Raw genomic sequence first — 21738 nt, 5'->3', positions numbered from 1 at the left:
TTTCTTGAGTCCTACATTTGTATTATTTATTTATTTTCTTTATTTCCAAAGTGTGAGATCATTGCAAGTAATAATTTCAAGACAATAAGACCACATGGAGAATTGAGAGTTTAGATGATTTTTCAACTTTAATGTGAGCAAGTTTTACAATCAAAGCCACCGAAAAAACGTTCACAATCCTGTAAATTTATTAGCTGCTGGTTCCGTGGGCAGAGTACTGCACGCTACGGAACTTACAGGACGAGCGTGGTACCCAACTCGACACATCCGTTCTTCTGTACACTCCAAACAAGGCTAGAACATAAGCTAGAACATCACAACACCAGGCATACACAAACCTCAAATACAGGGAAGATGCATGGTGAGTAAACACACACAGAGGTCAGAAGAATAATCTTTTATCCCTTGCTCATTTTATGGAAATCACACAAGAGCACTGTATAGAACACAACAGGGGTTTGCCTGTTACACATGGAGTGAATGAAAGGAGGCCAATGCTGACACACTCGATGAGTACGGTTTCATGTTAAGGGATTAAAATTGCTTTCTATAATCATAGGTCTGTATGCACATAAAATTCCATACAGCTACATACCTGTGTAGAATATCTGATTATTACTTAGTGTTGCTAAATGGATGCATATGCTTCAAATATTTTTTTTTTTTTTACTTTTTTTCCAGAATATACAATAATGAAGTGCATTATACAGACAGTGTAAGCGTTCACATACAGCACATCAAAATTAGGAGATTCTACATTAGTTTTTTTTCCCTCTCATGATAGAGTGCAAATCAGATGCTTCACAACATGTGTTAATAAGGTTAATTGCTGTTCTCAAAATTTCACTTACATAAGTCACCAATTCCCCCACTTAAAAAAAAAAAATAATAATAATAATCAATATAAGGACACAAAATCTGTTATATAAGTAGGCTTGAATATGGAATGTAACATAAAAAGGAATTACTTTCTTTAATAACTCAAATAAAAAGGAAGTCCTTCAATGCATTTTTATAGAGAATCATTTAAAATGCACAAGTCTGATTTTGCAACACTTCTGTGAATAAAGCACAATGAGCAGGGGGAGGAACTGAAAGAAAAAAAAAGACGGACGATGAGAAACGCAGGCGGGGACGACTCTACATGCCGTAGCCAAAGCCGGGCTGCGCTGGCTGGCCGTAACCAGCGGGGGCGGTGTAGCCATAGCCGTAAGGCTGCTGAGGAGGAACAGGGACGCTTGGGCCTGCAGTGAGCATCAGCTGGGGTGTGCCTGTAACACAGGTTTAACACAATAATCTAAGTAACAAAAAAATATCTTGGGTTTAAATCTTTTCATATACTGTAGCTGAAACTTTTTGAGGTCGCAGTGTCAGTCAACCATGTGTGTTAAACTATATTTTGAATTTCTCTCTTAGGGGAATTTCGAACCCTAGACTCAAACGAGAACCCATCCTCATCTGAGGGAGACCGAAGGGTGTGATTGTAAATAAATAAAAACACACAGTAGTATCTAATTCACCCCAATACGCGAAAGCTCTAGGGGTCTGTTCAGCAACACAATACGTTTATACCTTGATGCCCAATTAACTAAGCTAAATAAAAATTGACATCTAATTTCCCCAAATAGAAAAGTATAATCAGATGGCATTCTTTAATATGGTGGAAACCGCTGCATGTTCGATGTTCTGAAGGTCTCTGGTGCTAAAGCATTATGAACACTCCCTCAGTAATAAAACACAAAGTAGTGTTGGTAAACAAAAGATGTTAAGTGAATCTTGCATGCGTCCTCACTTTCACATGTTCAGTTGACTGGTATTCTGGGATATTAAACAGGTTTTGTGCTGCACTACATTGTATCTTGCTCAGATTTAGATTAATCACTTTGCTTTCAATATTCTGGAAGGATTGTCTAGCACATGTAAAGCAAAACTAAACACACCTAGTAAAAGTACATCCTACAAATAAAACCACATCCTCAGTTTGCATGCAGAACATGTAGCAGGTGGTGAGAGGATGAAGGAAAGGAAAGGGGAAAATAAATAAATAAATTGTATATAGGAACCCTTTTGGAACTATTCTTCCACCCAGGTCAAATATATGAAGCAGTTAGATCATGTTCTATTTTATCAAATCTATAAATGGAAAAGTGTTAAAAGGGAGATGTTTTTCTGTTTAAAAAAAATATATATATTTTTTTTTTCTTTTTCTTTTCATTTTCATATTATTGTCTAAAAACATAAATGGCTTGCATTTACACCGTTCATTCAAAAGATTAATCGCTTGGGAATGGTGCCATGTGACTACCATGGGAATACTGAGCAACGAAAGAATAGAGGGAAGTCGTACCATAAACAATGGGTTGTGCCTCGGTGGCTTGCTCCTCCTCTTTCCTCAAAGACTCGGATGCATCCAGCTTATCAACCTGAGAAGTGGGGAGAGAGAGAGAGAGAGAGAGAAAGAGAGAGAGAATTGAGACATAGGCTGCCACCCTGTGGTAAGAACATGAAACACAACTGTCTGGCCTTCCTTGTCAATAAAGACAATGACTGATGGACGGGACCATTCATGGCAGATGCTCAAAGCCAAGCAAATGCTTTTAATGCAGAGTGCAAGAGCACAAACCAAGCTCCTTCCACAACAGTCTGGAACTGCTGGCGAGCATACTGAAGAATCAATCAATCGCTCTCACTCATTTCTGTGCTTGCCCAAACCATGACATGAAATGGTATAGAGGTTTGAGTTTACAAGGTGCAAAATGCAATACAAAACATCTGACTTTAGCTTGGTTTGATGGTCCCTCCAATCAGCCACTGAGCAATTCATTTAAATAAACTGTGCATATGTAGAAAACAGAACCCCGTCACCTAAACAGAGCTGGCTGATGATAGATAGGTGAGGTAAAGTGTATCTGACATTAACCCACATTTGGTGTAAGAACAGGGGCTCCAAAGACCTGTAATTATCATCAGTTGGAAGTTATATTAGGAAAAAATAAATAAGTAAATAAATAAATAAAAAAGGAAACTTACGACTCTTAAATAAATAATGAACGGTCATATCGTTGCATATAAAAAGTTACGTAGGAAACCCTTGACAGGAGACCTTGACAGTACAGCACAAGAAATCAAGGGTTGCCGCTGCTTAGGATGAGTGCATGCTTCATGATGGGTTCAGTTCTCTACATACAACTGGTGTTGACACTACGTTCGATGGGTATGTTGTTGAGCAGGCTTGAAAGAGATCAGCAAAGTCAGATTTTTCACTGAAGAAAAGAGGGAGGGATCATGCCAGAGAAGTAGCTGTTATTTGTTTAGTTACAAGAGTTGTGCATGAAATAGAGGCAAAGTAGAAGAGTGAAGGAGTGACAGGGTGAGATGGAGTCATACAGCCATTCACGGCTTCCAAACGCAGGCACAGCCAACAGCCATGTTCCCTAACGTCTCAGAAGGTGCTACTGATGATGTGAAACAACATGCGTGTAAAATCTCCACAGCATACGCTACTGAAGGACCACACTTTCTCGTTAATGAGGATTTGAGATTTCATAGTAATGCCTAAAAGGATCCTGAAAATGTGGTCACTTCTTCCAGGGTTTCCTCACACCTAAAATCACCTGCTTTGCAGTCTACACCCGGATTAGTGGAGGAATTTTAAGCAAAGCCGATTGGAGAGGGAACGAGATTTTACCTCGGTGTATAGAGACCGATACGCCACTGACGCATAGATAAATGGCGGCTGTATGAGGAGCCAATCGCAGACTGCAGTTCGGTGATGTTAATGATAGCTCTTCATCTACAGGTCAGAAAGCTTGCTTGCTACTGCAGCATCTGCTCGACATAGGGTCAGTACTCTAGAGGAAACTTGGAGGAAAGTCTAGTCAAGGTGTGTTTTAAAAGCAGCAGTGTGATATGGGAGGGGAGGGGAGCGGAAGAAAACTCATGCAGTTTCCCGAAGTTTCAGTCCTCCAAAACTACACAGGTTAAAAGGGAATAAGAGGCAGCCTTCACCTTTTCCTTAATTGCATCAACCTGAAAGGGAATTTAAGAGTAGCAGCTTAAGAAAATAAAGCAGATTCAACAGACCAGCATTGAAAATGCAAGAAGAGAACAATTGCAGAAAATCAGCAGCAGTGTCACCAGATATTTAGCAGGAGAAAAAAAAATAATCACGGAAAGTATGAAATAAAATGACGTTTCATACATAACTACACAAAATTCCTGAAATCTCACAGTGGACTTTTGTAGAAGTTCACTACAGCATACCTGATGTCAACTATGTTGCGGTGTTTAAACAGACCGTTTTAAATGTCGCTTTTTAAATGAAAGTAATCGAGCGTTTTTTAAAGTGTGTGCTAAAGAAGGTGTAATATGGCTCTGAAGAGTCAAAAGCCTCAAAACACACCAAAATGACAGTTTGGTTTTTAGGAAGTGAGGAGATGTTGTAATTGCAATGATAAATTAGTAAATGAAAGAAATGAAATCTATCGATCATGGTGTGCCATTTTTATGCCACATTAAAAACAGGTTTATACTACTGACCCCCAGCTTGAGTGCTTTTGGATCACATGCTCAGTGTACGTCCACACTACACATTGTGGTTATGTGACACTGAGCTGCAGATGTAGTGGCTCACCTTGCTGAGGTACTCCCTCATGACCTGGATGAAGTAGGGCATGGAGAAGTCCATGATGTTGTGCCTCCAGGCCGTCTCCAGCACCACGTCGGGCCGCAGGAGGTCATAGCAAGTGAAGAGACAGGCGGCGAAGCACTCCTTCTTCTCCTCCTGTAGGAACCACTGCAGCAGTTCCTCAGCCAGCTCTGTGTCCTTTGACTCTGATGCGTACTGCATGGCATCCTGCAAGGTACACACACACACATCGCTCAGGTAAGTTCACACTACACAACTCAGTCGTTCACGGGACATCCGGGCGTGATCCTTTTGTGATTCAACTTGTACAGCTAATAAAATCAACGCTGTATAAACAGTTCCTCCGTTTTGGTTTTCCTCCCAGAAGACAGAAGCCACAGCACTCTTGTTTTCTCCTGGCTTCAGGTTTACAAGGTTGATGCTAATCTACAGGCAACACAAGTACTGAGTAGACAGATAGCAAAATGACAACAGTGAGAAGCTCCCATTGTTAAAATCTCCTTTAACCAGCCTTTAAACGTCTAAGGAGATAAAACTCTAGCCTTATGACTTCTCTGCACTGCTGGGAAAAAGTTTTGATTGGATGCAAACCGCTTGAGTGCTTTGTATTAAATTCACTATGATCATACCTTGGCCAAAATATACATGTACGGGATTTGACAGACGCCCTTATACAGAGCGGTATAAAAAGAGCTTTGAATACATTAACGCTGGTTCACTAAGTTACAGACTTAAAACACCATCAATAAAACTTTGTCCAGGGTTTTTTTTTTTTTTAAATATATACAAAAAAAAAAACAGTTTAAGTGTTTCAGGAAGATGATGTATTTTTTTTCTTCTACTGGCAGCTCAGTATACACTGCTCACACTAGCCTATATATCTGCTGGAAAATGCTCTGGTGTCTAAACCAACACAAAACACTTGGTCTGAAAACTTCTCTCACACCTAAAACGATGATTTTGGCTGACAGGATTACATATCCCTCAAGTCTGAGGGCTTAAATAGAGTTAGCTCGGTCACCCAAAATATAAATAACTATGTAATGTAAACCTTGTAGAGTTTATCCTTCTTGCAGAGCTCCACACTTTGCTTCCAACGGTTGTTGCCTTTGAACAGGTAGGCAGCAATTCTCCTGAACTCAATGAGTTCATGCTTCTCCAGGCTCTGGGCCAGAGATATGTTATCGAAGTTGTCGTAGGCATCGATGGATGTGCGCAGAGCCTGTGTGACACGAGACCGACAAGAAAAACAAAAAGGTTTAAATTCTAACCCCTAGACGAACACAGTAATTACTGGTTATGTATAGAAAGCGCTCTAGACCTCCTACCTGGTAGTCCTCCTCTATTATGAAGAGATTATTTAGTGCTTCGTTAACCGATTTGTTGTTGTGGTTCTGTACAGATCGCAGGTATGGTTTAACCAGAGACAGCTGTTTAACCTGAAAGATTGGATAGGGTGAGCAAACAGGATGAGCAAAATAAAATAAAAAAAAAAAAAAAATCATCAGGACACATCTGTAAAAAACAAAAACAACTTCCAAATAAAAAAAAGCAACACAAAATACCTTAGAGAAGAAGTTAACAGCACGTGTGTGATCGAGTCTTGGGGACAGGACGATAAGCAAATCGTTCAGTAACAGAGGCTTGAATTCCAGATAGAACTGGATGGCTCTGTAATACAGCTCCACATTAGCCACCTAAAAATACAACAAACATGGGGAGAAAAAAAGAAAAAAAAAAAAAAAACCCAAAACAGATTATGAGAGTTGCTGTAAAAATGCATCTCAGGTATTAAATGTTTCCTGCATCCTCCATATAACAAATCAGGAGCAACCACAGTACCTTAGTAACAATGTCTTTGAACTGGCTCTCCTTCCAGGCATCGGCAGGGTGGTTCATCATGGTGATGATAGCATTATCGTATTCTTCATACTTGTCATAAAGGAAGACCAGCTCAGCCCACAGATGAGCCTGTTCTGCTGCCCTCAAGACCTAAATAGAGGGACAACAGCATTAATATGCGTTATGTGCGCTTCAAGCCTTTATGTAACACTGCATTTTGTTTAAGAGGATTTTTAAAAGTTTATTCTTTTTTTAAATTGTGTAGAAATGGACACACAAAGAGATGAAATGGATTTTTATTAAATAGTCTAAGCAACTTCACCTTGGGAATATTGACTCTGGACCAGAAGAGTTCCAGATGCTCCCTCATCTTCTGTGGTTTGAACTTGGAATAGAGGATGGCCAACTCGGTGAACATGCCCATGTGAGCGCGCTCCAGCCCCAGAGCCGCCTCCAACATGGTGATCAGCTCCTCAAAATATCCACGGTCCTGAAAGAGAAATCACAAACACTAATCAGCATTCCGGCTGAAAGGCAGATAAAGAAACTTTATTACTATTAACACCTCAGATATGAGAAGAGAGGATGATTAAACTTGGGTCACCTGGTAGTAGTTAATGAGCTCCTCAAGTTCATCGGCATGGACAACAATATGCAAGCCGCACATCTGAGCCAGACGGAATTCCTTCCCATCAACGCAGGCAAAACAGACCTGCCAAAAGAGAACATCTCAGTCAGTCAACTAAAAACAAAACAAAAAAGATGGCAAAAGCCTTCATTAAAATAAACCTCCTAAGCTCCTGCTGAGGAAAATAACCAGTTATTACCCACAAACACCGCAATCAGTTGAAAGCTGTTTGGGAGCGTGTGTGTGTGTGCGCCCGCACACGCTCTCACCTCTTTCCAGGTTCGTGTGCTGTTGGCCTTGCGTGCTCCGTCCACAGCAGCCTGGTACTCTCCCAGGTGGACCAAAGTGGAAGCCAGGCGGCCGAAGTTGGACACGTTGTTGTACAGCAGCTTAGCTGCCTCGTACATCTTCTCATCATAGCAACGATCACCAACCTAAAAAATCAGAAAGAGTATATTGTTAACTAAAGCATATTACATGCTCGCAGTCTTAACACGCAGTGTCTGAGAGTAAAAAGGCTCATACTTGTTGGATGTGGGCATTGTTCGGGCCATTGATAAACTCCTCCAGTTCAGCCAGGCGGTTGGTTTTAGCCAATGCAAAGATCAGCTCAGTCTCTACATATGACTCACGGGCCTTCTTGCGTGCCATCTGCAAGAACTTCACCAAATCCTCCCAGTTCCCTGTGAAAATCACATCTCGTGAACCACTATAACAAAACGTTTAGCCTACAAAAGGCTAAAAATTTAAACCGATGGATAAAAATTCTTATTAGAATTATTTTTCCCGTCCACTCGTTACAAATTCTCAGTCCGCATTTAAGGGTAGAACTTTTTTGTATGGCTATACTTACCACTTTGGGCTGCAGCATGTCCTACTTCCATGTATGCCGATGGGTCATCAGCCTTGATGTAGGAATCGATGGCTTCCTTTACCAGGCCTTTCTGCAGCTGAGCTTTAGCCAACTGGCTCCACACGGCAGGCTCATTGCAGCGTTCAGCGAATTCATATGCCCGGTCCAGGTTGCCAATGTGCTCAATAAGAACCTGCCACAGAAAATAATGGGAGTGTCAATCTAAGGCCCAAGTAGCTTTAACGCATTCAAGCAAAATCTGATCCCTTGTGACTGACCTGCACTGCAGATGTGTTGACATCAAACTTCCTGAAGATGGCAAAAGCCTCTTCAAAGAGCTCGTTGCTGATGGCAATGTTGGCTATGTCGGGGGCATCGTAGTTGTCCAGGCGGTTGATGTATTCCATCACGCGAGTGCGATCAGCTTTGATGGCCGTCAGGATCAGAAGGTTTTGCAGGTTCCTGAACAGAAAGACAGTAAATACTGGAACCAACAACAAAGTGACATCTAACAGGTATAACAAAACATCAGGTGGCCAACCTAACTAACCTGTGCTCACTGAAAACAGAGTTATCCAAGACAATCTTCTCAAGAAGCTCGATCAGTTCGTTAGGTAGGTCAGCAGTCATGAAGGCTTTCACTGTAACGGACACCTCTTCTGGGTCCTGGGTCTCCGAGAGTGCGGTCTGCACCACCTGTGAGGAAGAAGAGGACAATGAGACAAGGACTTAATACTGGATTTAAAAAAATCTTGATCTTCCACTTGTGTACCTGGTCTATCAGTGGCCTTCTATAGGGGTTGCTCTCCAGGAGAACACTGGCCCACAGCTCAGGGTCCTTACGACGCACCAAATACCGAGACAGACTCTTGAAGAGGGAGTTTTCATTGCACACCTGTGAATGGAACAAGACGTGGATTTTAACTTCGATAAAATTAAACTTACACCATATCAATGTATAAACGTAGTTCCAAGACACGATTAACAAACATGTTAGTCATTTAATAACAACTATGTAAGCAAGCTCCTGTCCTTACATTAATAAGCTCTTGGTCGCACTGTCCTCTCTCATAAGCCACACAAGCCAGATGGGGGTCCCTCTTTTCGCAGTACTTGCCCACCACACGGCTGTCATAGTATGGGTTCTCTCTGAGGAATCGCTCAGGGTTATTGTTGCTGTCGATGTAGATCTTAGCCAGGGCATTGTGGGTAGCAGGTTCTTCACATCCCTCATGAATACGAGCTTCCAGCCAGGGCAGCAGCAGCTTCAGCCTGACGTGAAAATATATGGTGCACGAGGTCAGATCACCTATTCATTAAACAGCAGAATCAAACATATAAAAAGACTGATATAGGAAGGACAAACCTGTTCCTCTTTTCCACCTCGGCCACCAGCTCGTCGGTGGAAAACTGTCCGCGGACCACCAGGATCAGGTTCTTAATGACATCCTCTGAGCAGTCTACGTCCAACAGTCCACCGATCACCACAGGTAAGCGGCTGGGGTTCACCTAATCAGAACGCAAATGGTTTTGTCTTCAAACCCACGGCACGTATGGATGCCCGAGCTACGACACTGGTAACCAGATAAGTCTTACCTTCTGCACGTAAATCTCAATGTATTTCTGCAGATTGTTGCGGTACAGATAAAGGACCAGGTCGTGGACAAAGTCGAAGCGGTCACACACAATGATGAGAGGCAGCTGATCGGTCAGTTTAGCTTCCTGCATAAGAAAGGAAAAAAAAAAAAATTAGATATCGGTACTTTTTTGGACAATAAAATTCGGTTGGCATTTTTCTCAATAAAATAAGAGGTTCTGGTTTCACACCTTAAGAAAATTCTTCACACGCTCCGCGTCATAGCAGTTGCTCTCTCTGCAGATTCTCTCCACCTCTTTGATCTGTCCAGTTTTACAGGCTGCCTGAATGTACTTGAAATGGACCTCTGGATCCTGACTGAAGTTCACAATGGAGCCAAGAAAGTAGAACAGCCCTGCAAAACCACACATTCGGTCATATTATCACCCGAAATATCTATTTTACCTGGGGTTTGTCTACTGTAATAAAATATATCAAAGTAATAGCTTACCTTCAAAGCTCTTAAAAGACTCAAAGAGCTCGGTGAGGGACTGAGTGGTAAGTTGCTCGTGGTATTTGGAGGCCACCTGGACGCAAATCTGCAGGTTCTGGCGGATGTTGGCCGAGAGCATGGCTCTCAGGCACTCCAGAGAATCCTCAACTGACAGCGAGCCAAAAAAGTTCACCAGCCACTGCAAACAAAACATGTTCCGTTTCTTAACTTACAAACAGCATGTATCTGAATGCGAACAAAATGTTCTCTCGAGCAAGGACAAAATAGCCATCAGTGGAGTGAGTCAGAACTGACATCATTGGCCTCCACTTAAGTACAAACAAAACAGTGGCTTGACTACTGTTTTTCAGAATTATGACTACAAATTTATGTTTTAAATTCAAGTGAAGGATTGTGTTTTCTGAAGGTGCTTTAACATATCGTCGCTGTCGGGCGGAAACCTCGTATGTCCAAATTTGGTCAATTTCATATTTTTTCACATAGATGCTATTGGTCAGTCCCCACGTGGGTCTGTTATTTTTACAAGTTATTAACCAATCTAAAGTCTTGAAAATAGCTTGAGCGCAAATCTCATAACTCCATTGGACACTTCAACTGTCCACCTCTTCTTCACTCCGCGGGAGAGCTTCGCGGCATATTTCTCCTCAAGAAGAGTTGCAACGAATCAACACGTCTTCTGAGGTAAATGTCTTCAAAACACTGGGCTCAAAGAAAAAAAAAAATCTTGACCCCCGCTAGTTCTGGTGCTCGTCTGAGGACAGGAATTTAGCGCAAGACAATCCACTGCAACGTGGACTAAACCCTGTGCACTGCAGATAAGGTACGGCGTTTTTTTTTTATTTCCTGAAAAGTAATGGTTTTGGAGATACGAGGATTCCGCCCGACAGCGACGATATGTTAGAATGTGGTAGCTTTTCCACACATAGCATGGTTTCATTCTGGCTGATCAGAACAGAAGTGGCACTCAGACAAATGCCTAATGTGAGTTGACCATGCATCGTTCCCGAATGCAGGAACTGAACCAAGAATGGCATGTAATTTGAAGTGTTGAGGGACACAAGCTGCTAAATTATACCACACGGCAGACTGGGCCACAAAATAAAAAAAAGCGCAGTGCTGTAGAGTTGCAAATACACAATATTCTTCAAGTCACAAATGTAATGAGAATTACATTTATCTAGTCATTTATCTATTTAATCTAGTCATTTATTGAGTGTCAAACCTGTTCTCCAGTCTCTCAACATTTTTTGTGTGATTAGCTTTTAATAATTAGCTTTCTGACTCAAAAAATACTTGCAGTCCTATAAAGCACTAAGCCAGATTGTTTTTTTTTATTTATGCGAAACCAAATAAATAAATACCAGAAGTATAAATTTCTCTCCGAATCATATTCTCCTTCTATACTTGCACACCCAGTCTAGTGACACCAGTTTACCTCCATCTCTCACATCACATTTACACTGACGAGTCCATTACGACGTGTGCTTAGTGTGCCTTGGGTTTATTGTGACTTAAATATCTGTTCCTTCAGATATAGTGCTCCCATACAACCTACCATTTTAAAAGAACCCTCAAATGTTCTGTTCCCTATAGCTTGTTTGCATCAGTGTAAAAAAAAAAATAATAAAAAAAAACAAAAAAAAAAAAGCACCTGGAGTCAAATTGTATGATTCGTGAGCCAATGACCCATTCCAGTAGATGTGTAGGATTTTCAGTAACTACCTCAGGATTGAGAAGGTGGGTGTGCACCACAGCACGTTTGATGTCATACAGGTCAGTGTAGTGTTCCAGGGCTCTCTGTAGCAATCCGGCTTTCTCACACAACTGGGCCACATGAGCTCGGTCGTAGTGGGTGAACATTTGGTTTCCCAAGATAGCGTCAGCCACCTGAAGACACGACCCAGATAAAGAAACTTAAGCACGCAAACATATCAGGCTGTACAAAGCTCTAGTAAAGTACAAGGAAATCCTGATCGTGTGTTTAGCGTAAACGAGAAACGGCCGACCTGTGGAGCATGCATCAAGTTCATCTCCAGCAGCCGTGTCTGCAGAGGGCCTTCGGTGGGCCGGTTGTTCTTCAGAGCATCCAGCAGGAAGGAAGTGCACTGCTGGATCAGGTTGTACTCCATGAACACATCCACAATCTGAGAAGAAAAACAAAACAATGCATTAGTTTATGAAATTCCTGCTCACAACAGCACTTGTGAAAAGCTGGAATTTTTTATTATTTTTTTTACTGTAACAGGGACCATTACAAAATATAAATATACTGTAGAAACAAAAGGGACACCTGGGTAATGTCAGCAAGAGGTTCTTCATCCTGCACCAGCATCTGGGAGAACTGCAGGCCTTGCTCTGGACTGATCCGCATCACGTTTCGAAGCAGAAAGATCCAGTCCGGAGTGTAACCGACCTGCAGAAGGGACAGAAGACCTGATTAAACACATTAAACTCTAACTTAAATTATTCTTTTGTGCAAACTACTGACACACCACTATGGAAATATGGAATTGTGTAATTGTCTAAAGAAAAGTTAAGCACATTAGAAAAAGCAGACAAAAGTATCGATACAACAGGGAAGGGGCACTTATACAAGCAGATCATTTAAATTATACCAGCAACAACTCACCTTCTTTGCATACAATACTATTTTCTGAAACTGTCCAGTCTCAGCAAAACACTGAATCACTTTGTTAGGGACATTTGCTCTCAGGTAGACACTGAGAGCGAGAGTCGGGTCCACAGATTTGACCAAATCACCCAGTTCTTCAGAGCACTCCAGCTAAAACAGGGGAAAAATTAAAAAAAAAAAAAAGAAAAGAATTAACCAGCTTATTCTTACAAATAATAAGAGTTAACATTAAAAGAAGTCAACCTTTAATGTTAGCCAATAATAAAGGAGACCGTAAGCCCTCTTACTTTATCTTCTTTTAGCCACTTCTCCAGCAGCTGCTTGCGACCCTGCTGCAGTACAGGCCTGCAAAGCTCCAGGGACTCGAACTTGTTGAGCTGGCCCTGATCCAGCAGGATGCCGAAGTACTGAAGCAGAGGAGAGGTCTGGCCTGGCTGGGCGGGAACGCTCTGGAAACGCCGAATGGTGTCTGGGGTTCGCAAAATTCCCTGAGGAACAACAAAAATGTAAAAACTCCAGACGGATAAAGACGGCAAAACAGGGAGATAGACATACAGAGGAGGAAAACAATCCAAAAGCCACAACGTGATACCTTTGGTGCATTGGCAGCTACTTTGGCAGCCTCAGAGTAGTTGCCCCCTGCGAACAAAGTGTTGAACTTGCGTGCAAAGAGCTCCTCAGCGCCAGCCAAGTTGTTGCGTACAGCCATGCGCAGTGCCAGATCAGGGTTCTGCAGGACGTTGGTGATGTAGGGGATGATGTTCTCCTCCTCCACACACACCGAAAGCACCTAAAGAAAAACCCAGGCAGGTGTTACATAATGGAGATGCCGTTAACCAACGAGCTGCTACTGGATACAGGCTGGATGTCCCAGAGAGAGATTTAGGGCACCTTCATTTGGCTTACATATTTAAGACCATATGCTCAAGCTTGATTCATGGTTCATTTGAGCAAACAAAATTCTCTGAATGACTGCTTAATGTTTATGTCACTACCACAATACGCTCCAAATTGCTTTACTGTCGCTATTAATGATTAGATTATAACGGTGTGGAGCAGCATGAACACTATTCACCAGTTCCAGTAAGCTGCTTACTTTCTTCCTCTCATATACTTAAGGCATTCTGTCTCTTCTACTTCCCTCAAAACAAAAACGTAGGCTAACAAAAGAGCCAAATTACACAATCTAGCGACCAGCCCTAGAATGACTAGGCTTCACACCCGAGTTCAAATGAAGAGAACATTAGACCAAAGATCACTTTTCACACTCAGCGTGCAGATATGTAACAGCTTCAGTCATGGGTGTGATCGTTCCCCCCCCCACCCCAGATATATTGGGTAATAGGCTAGCAATAATTCAGCACAAGATCACAAGATCAAATCCTGACAAATGGTACAGACAGACATCGGTGTCCGGGAACCAAGGTAGCAAACCAGACCGTGGTCGCTGGGTGGAAGAGACGGCACACTCGCACGTCTCGATCAATCACCTGTCGTGTGCTACACAAAATCAAGAAGACAGAGGAAGCACATGTTGGCCTTTACCTTCCCCAGCTGGTAGCTTTTATACAATAGGAAAAAGATGGCAGGTGGGTGGGAAATGGCAGGTGACCAAATAGAAAAGAGGAAGAAAGGGAGAGGGGGAAAAAAAGAAAAAAGATCGAATAAAATTACTAACTAGCTATAATTATTGGTAAAGGTTACTCGGAAAAAGTATCATCTAGATCAGCGGTGTCCAATCTTATCCAGAAAAGGGCCGGTGTGGGTGCAGGTTTTTACTCCAACCAAGCAGAAGCCACACCAGCGTCTACTAAAAGCCAAGAACAACTGATTAAACAGGTGGAGCAGGTGCAACTTCTGCTTGGTTGGAGTAAAAACCTGCACCCACACCAGCCCTTTTCTGGATAAGATTGGACACCGCTGATCTAGATGATACTTTTTCCGAGTAACCTTTACCAATAATTATAGCTAGTTAGTTAATTTTATTCGATCTTTTTTCTTTTTCCCCCTTTTCTTCGGTCACCTGCCATTTCCTTTTGACTAATATGCTTAACTTTTCGTTAGACAATTACACAATTCCATATTTCCGGATAAGATTGGACACTGCTGATCTAGAGTGTAATCAGTAACGTTTATTATATGAATTTTTTCCAACTATTTAGTGGTAATGAAATAGTATCAATATATTCTTTAATTAAAACATGTATATATCTATAAAATTCTCCTCCACTAATCACCATAACTGATATTTAGGTTAATTTAAATACGTCAGTTCTTGACCAACGTAGTAAAAGCATTGGATGCTCGTAAGTAAAGACATGGTCCGTAACCTGAGGTCAGGATTGAACGGGAGGCTCTGGAGTCTTCTATGACCTACAACCATTATATTATATAGCAGGTATCAGTGATGGCTTACACTGCCACAATGTTTTGGTGTCATGTGACCACAAATTTCCAATTGTACAGACACTTCAGGGGGAAAACTCAGTTAAGCGCTTACTTTGTGTAATTCTGCTCTCAGGAAAATGGCATCACATAGTAGACAAACAAACAACCAACCTGAAGAATCTACTATTTTTATTGTTTGCAAATCTCTGAGATCTACTTCATTCCTTCTCCGTGATCCTCAGAGTGCATGAAGGCAGTTTGGTCATGCGACCACTTTCTAGCAACGTTTGAGATTTTACCTTTATTATGACTTTGATTGGGCTTAATGTTTAACTCTTTAAGTAACTCCGTTAAATTACTTCAGGTCAATGTCTAGGAGTCTTTTTCTGCTGAATATTTGCTTTTGCCTTGGTGATGGAGGGAAGAGGACGGGGAGGGAGAGAGATTGTGTGCGCGTACAACCTCAAATTTAAATCCCAGGGGGAAAAAAAAAAAAAAAAAACCTGGTCAAATATGAGAGAGCTCACGTAGATGAAGATGTATTTTAAAACATACTTTGCTTTCACTGTAGAAATACTCGTAACTAGTAATAACATTTATTTTATATACACCGCTTATGTACACCGGTTCTTTTGGGAGAAAACCTCATTAGATGTCTCCATAGCTGAATCTGAATCAGTGTAATGTTTTATTTGTTCATTTCCCCTGCATTTTAATACCCTGTACAAATACCCTAACTTCAGCATCAGACAAAATGGCTACCATCACTGCCACTTTTTAATCCCCCCCCAATCAGAGTCCACTGACGAATTTTCTCAGTAGAACGACATCAAGAACGAGTGGTTGAATTGATTGTTAGCAGGATTTGTGTGGAATCAATCCTGAAAGCAGCAGATGAACTCATTAGGTTTTAAAATTCATCACATTCAAGGTCACAGTAAGGTCGAAAGATTTCTCTTACACACGTTCCTTGTTAAAGGCAACACACGTTGAAGGCATTTTCTAAAATACAGATTAGTAAAAAGAAAAATTAGATTTTATAAGAATCGTTCCTAAGATAATCTTTTTAGGATCCGGTAATGTTTTATGACGTTCAAAAAGAGAATGTACAAATTTGAATAAAATTCACAAATTCAAAATGGGTCAAAAATAAATGTAAAATAATAATAATAATAAATAAATAACCAAACACCAGGTGTAGCAGTGTACTGCAGGGAGAGCAGGCGAGCCAAACCTAAAGAGGATTAGAGCTCTCATCATCACACCCAAGCCTCTCAAGCACCGGCAGCCACGAGTGTAGTTCTTGATAATTTTGTGTTCAAAGGTCAGAGCACGGTGTCTTGTACACAGCCATATAACGGCTTCTCGTTGCTAGCGAGACGTGATGCTACTATATATAGGCTAAATAGGCTACTACAAATGTAGACTTAAGAAGGCAAAGCTACGGTGCAGTGCGGTCATCTTTCTTCTCGCTCACTGCATATTTCATGGCGCGGAAGCCTGCGCTAGAAAATTATTCATCACCTGGAAGCATCAGGTTACAGTAAACAGAGCATGAGTCTGTCTTCAGCCTGAGTCTACTGTTTACAGAGTGGAAACGAATTGTTCAGGTCTTCGGAGTCAGTCCATGGGAAACGATGACAAATCAAAAGCCTAACAGGATTAATTCGTGTGTTTTACTGCCAATCCTGAAAAAGACACACACAATACCTGTCCCTTTCTGTTGACACCAATGATGCCAGAAGTAGCCTCGTGGAGAGCGGTGACAAAGATGGTCTCCCCACTGATCCTGTTCATGTAGATGCAAGTGCCAGTTTCAAGGTCATACAGGTGAATGTAGCCATATTTGGTGATGAGAAAGACCACATCCTGCTTGGGGCTGATCTACAGGAGTGAAAACAAACCTTAATGACAGCCATAAGCAATATCTTGAAACACAAAAACACACACAACAACATTCACCTGTTTATTTAAAGGAGTCTTAAATTTTGCTTTATTTGGACATTGGTTACAACATATCTGTTCTTTCAACATAGTGCAACGACATCAGTCAGCAGCCGGTGCTAAAATCAGTACGACAAACAGTTTAGAATAGACGCTATACCTGCATAGCAACAGGGAAGTCGTTCTGGGCTTCCGGCGGAAAGAACACATCTACGGCTTTCTTCGGGAAAGGCTGATTGCCAGACGGAGGTGTTCCGACTTCGATAATGTGGAGCTGAATATTCAGTTTATTAAAAAAAATAATAATAAAAATTGTGAATATTACATTTTATGTAAGTAAACCACAGATCACTTCATAAATGTTATGTACTGGAAAGCCAGTCAATTTTTAGACCTTTCCTCCAGCTTGACCACGAACAGCAAAGCAAAACAGTGTGGACTCTTCAGCATTTCCTTCCATTTTGAACTGAGCAAAGCCCGCAGCGTGGCCCTCGATAGGCTGTGACACCTTCCTGTCCACAGAGTACAGCTGCATCGCTCCGACCACACGGTTTTGCTGCAAAGGAATGCATATGAAAACCGTTGTCACTCTAAAATTCACAAGGTTTACGTAATGCCAAGCACTGAGAGAGAGAGAGAGAGAAAAAAAATAAAAAATCCTGGATGTTATCAACCTCAAAAAGTAAACAGTGTATTTGACCTAATTATTTCCAGATTTCCTCACCACGCCCATATTTTAAACATACAGAAACGGCTAGGAAGGAGCCGAATACCTACCTGTGCGGAAATCCCAATCAGAAGGAGCCATTTCTGTTTGGCGTCGGTGCGGTAGTTGATAATCTGGCAGCCTGCTAAGCTGGAATGCCGGTCGAACACTTTAACAGGTTGCGAGTCGCCTTCCATACTCCAGTGGTAGACTGCGTTGTCTGTCACAAGTGCTACGGTGTTCAGGGAGATCCACTTCCAGAATGTCACATCCTCAGTCATGGTGTGTGCCTTCATCTTGCTCTTCATTTCGATGTTGAAAATCTGCAGGGTTTTCGCAGCTGAAATTCAGAAAACGAAGCGGACTTGAACATCGCGCCGGCGTTTATAAAGCTAGATATTTGTACTTAGTGTTAAACACACAACACAGACAAATGATGTGTGTGTTCAAATGACAGACATGGAAAAGTGCAGACGGCGTAATTTGGGACAAACAGCTGCAGTGCAAAGAAGACCAAGACCCAACACCGCAAAAAACATTCACACACAAACCTTTGCTCTGCATTTAGGCCAATTCTCTAAAGACCTACTGTTATGCTGTTGTATTATAGTTTTTACAGCTTATTACCAAATTCATCCAATTCAGAAAATTTGGTTCTACTTTGGTCATGACACTAGGCCTGAACAAAAAAAAAATAATATATGCGCATACGTATTAAATCGAACCAGACTGATAAAGACATTATCTCAATTGTATTTGCATTTAGGCTTCGATTTATGGCATAAAAAATAAAATCCATTTATCATGAACCTTGGCATCATCAAGAATTGAGTGCAAGCTGTTGCCTCTACAGCAGTTACTGAGTGTTTCTCAGGCAGAACAAAAGCTATGACTTCACCTTTCTGTTCTCACACTTAGCCTACACAAGCACCTCATTAACAGCTGAAAATATCCCTATTTGATTAAAGTATTGCAAGCACAATGGCAAAATCAGTACAAGACTGGAGTGACTGATGACAAAATCGAGACGTCATGATCAGTGACTGAGTAACGTGCAGCATTTCAGCACTTGAATACATTTGATTCGCAAAATCTCAGTCGGCGGTTCCCTACATCTAAACTGAGATTCTCGACATATTTATATTTCCAGTCCTGAAAAAGATTTCACATTGCTGTTTGTGAAACCTGCAATCCCACCCAATCATCAATGCATTAGCTAGTGGAAAAGCTCACACAGTTCACAAGAAAACCGCACAATTCAGTATAGATGAAATTGAACTCACCGTCTGCAAACATAAGAAAGCAGTAAGGAACAAAAGAAGAATAAAAACAAGCAAAAAACAGACAAAGCATTTATGACAGCAAGACATTTCCAATGAGTACTTTATGACTATTGTTAAACATCAAATTACTGCAAGTGGCAGGCAAGTGTCAAGGAGCAGACTTTATACAAAATAAAACAGGCATAGCAGTGAACATGAACATAAATGTGGGAAAAGTGTGAACATTAAATACAATATATGTGTATATATAAATAACTATGTACATATTTATCCGTTATGTAACCTGGAGACACAAAACATGATACACAAGAATGCTAAGCTAATAGTAACAAATTAGGCGACCAAAAATAATGACGCAGTCGCGTTATCGAGACACTTTTAAGATAAGCTGAACGCCTACAAATCTGGCAGGAGATGTGTCTTACCTTTGAGGGCAATCACTTTGCTGGCTGGGTTCATGATTGCGCTATCTGCCGAGATGGGCCTGCGGATGGGCGAATTGGGGTCGCTCATGTCGATGATGACCACCTGCGCCTGCTCGCCCACCTTTTCTCGCACGCAGATGAACTTGTCAGATTCCATAGTAAGCGTGCTGAAGCCAATATTAGCTGGGTTAATTCCCAGGTTCTGGAGCTGATGATGGAGGGGGAAGGGGGGGGGGTAGAGAGAGAGAGAGAGAGAGAGAGAGAGAGAGAGAGAGAGAGAGAGAGAAAAAAAGGCATTAAGATTGAGAGTCCACAGAGGCCAGAGGTGATCAGTGGCATGTACAGGAAATCCTGCGGACATTCAACACTCAGCAAAAATCTGTTTAGTTGCAAATTACCAAGAAATCAGGAATGAAATCCTGACGAAGTTCTCAGGAAGTGAAGGTTTGCTGAGTTATATATATATATATATATATATATATATATATATGCATGCAAAAAATCATGTTTTAAACTCAGCAAACCTTCACTTCCTGAGAACTTCGTGTATATATATATATATATATATATATATATATATATATATATATATATATATATATATATATATATATATATATGCATACACACACACACACACAATATATATATATATACACACATATATATACACACACATACACTTTTTTATTAAAATTTTTTTAATTCCTTTTTATTTTATAAGAACCAAACAAGAAGCTTCCTTCCTTGTACACAAACTATCACACACCTCGGTACACGTTCACCTGAGGTTTATTTAGTATAAAAGCACTAAAACATCACAGCCTTTTACAGCTCGTCACATTTCTAACTCGACATGAAGCGACAAACGATAACGAACAAATGTACAACACGCATAAAAATGAATCAAAAACAAGCACCATCGAGCGTAAAGGGCTTATTTTTTCCCCCTTGACAGCGGTGGTGCTCAGGACGCCTGGGCCGATGGCTTATATATTATACATATTTATATTTTTTCCCCAGGTTAGTTTCTGAGTCAATAATTTAGCTAGTCAGCTGATCCAGCGCTGCTTTTTTTTTTTTTTTAGCTCTGTTTAATCTAAATACAACAGTTTAAGATAATAAAACATATCGCACGTATAATCCAAACCGTTTTACGTCTTTATTCGTTTTATTTCTTCATTATTTTTCCACTCAATAACCGCAGGGATGAAGTTAAACCTATAGGAGGTCATTCATTCGGCTCGAGCCTTCAAGCTAGCATAGCGCCGCTAGCATAGCGTATGCTAACGGCTAACAAACTCAAATCGGCTCATTCGAAGTTTTAAAAACCGAATCGTGATTTTTTTTTAAATATACATTCGCTGTTATGATGTATAATCGTGTCTGGATCTTACCTGGAGGTGCTCCTGAAAGCGAATAGGCAGGATCTGAGCCATGGTTAGGTTTCTGCTCCACCGGCCAGATAGCTATGCTAAGCTAACTGCTAACTACGACCTCCTCCACGGACACCGCAATGAAATGCCACTGAATTTAAAACAGAAACAACGAGCCGAATAGAGAAGGGATAAAAACTCGAAAGTGATGAATGTTGTTTCGAGGTGTTATACGAACGGCGCCGGTTTTGTCCCGAAGATGACTGAATTTTTTCCTCCACTGCTTGAGACGGAAATCAGCGGCCCCAGAGCTGAAACCCGCAATGGCGGCGGAAACGCAGAAGAGCCTCAACACGGAAGCGTCAACACGACGAAGGACACAAAACGTCCAACCATTTTGTAGAGCCTCGAAAAGCAGCCGGTGTTTTTTTTTTTAACGATCCACGTGTTTAAAAACGACTCGTGACGTTTTTAAACACGACTTCTTTTAAACGTCGCGTATTTCATTAAATCGCTCGTTTATTTTTTTTTGCCACATCATTCAGCGGATTACGTGCACGTCACTTCCGGCGAAGCGAGTCGTACTAGCGCACTAAAGAGCGCGTGAGTGTCTGTTTTAGCCGTTAGTGCTGTTTAGTGCACAAGTACTGTTTAGTGCACAAGTACACGATCATGGGCGTAAACCCTGATTCAGATAAATTCTCAGGTACGATTAGGGATTTGAAATGAGATAATAAAACACTTTAATCTAGTGTCGTTTATATTGGTGCGGATTTGTTTTGTTTTTAATCAACATTCTACAATAAAACGTTTGGTTAAACAAGTCGAAGAGATTATAATCGTGATTAATTCGTCACTTGATCCTGACAGAGTGGGAGTGGGTTTAGGATCTTATCTTGGGAATATTATTGAGCTCAAGGCAA

At 41.1% G+C, this 21738-nt stretch overlaps 1 protein-coding gene across 1 annotated transcript; it reads right to left on the bottom strand.

The window, feature by feature from the left end:
• Window positions 1–109: 109 nt before the first annotated feature.
• Window positions 110–21363, bottom strand: cltcb (clathrin, heavy chain b (Hc)). Its single transcript, XM_060888370.1, has 32 exons — window positions 20837–21363; window positions 19440–19647; window positions 17803–18071; window positions 17420–17581; window positions 17186–17299; window positions 16792–16965; window positions 13286–13483; window positions 12981–13181; window positions 12691–12843; window positions 12352–12474; window positions 12068–12205; window positions 11784–11948; window positions 10059–10239; window positions 9799–9962; window positions 9568–9693; window positions 9338–9480; window positions 9009–9243; window positions 8744–8866; window positions 8522–8667; window positions 8250–8433; window positions 7972–8164; window positions 7644–7801; window positions 7388–7552; window positions 7095–7202; window positions 6813–6980; window positions 6491–6640; window positions 6214–6345; window positions 5977–6087; window positions 5700–5870; window positions 4634–4855; window positions 2348–2423; window positions 110–1271 (listed from the first exon to the last, which is right to left on the bottom strand). Exons 1-32 carry the CDS (start codon window positions 20876–20878, stop codon window positions 1141–1143), a joined length of 5034 nt encoding a protein of 1677 aa, XP_060744353.1. The 5' UTR covers window positions 20879–21363; the 3' UTR covers window positions 110–1140.
• Between the last annotated feature and the right edge of the window lie 375 nt (window positions 21364–21738).

The sequence above is a fragment of the Tachysurus vachellii genome, chromosome 15 (genome assembly GCF_030014155.1).
Source record: "Tachysurus vachellii isolate PV-2020 chromosome 15, HZAU_Pvac_v1, whole genome shotgun sequence".
NCBI lineage: Eukaryota > Metazoa > Chordata > Actinopteri > Siluriformes > Bagridae > Tachysurus > Tachysurus vachellii.
This window is presented reverse-complemented; position numbering and strand designations above follow the sequence as displayed.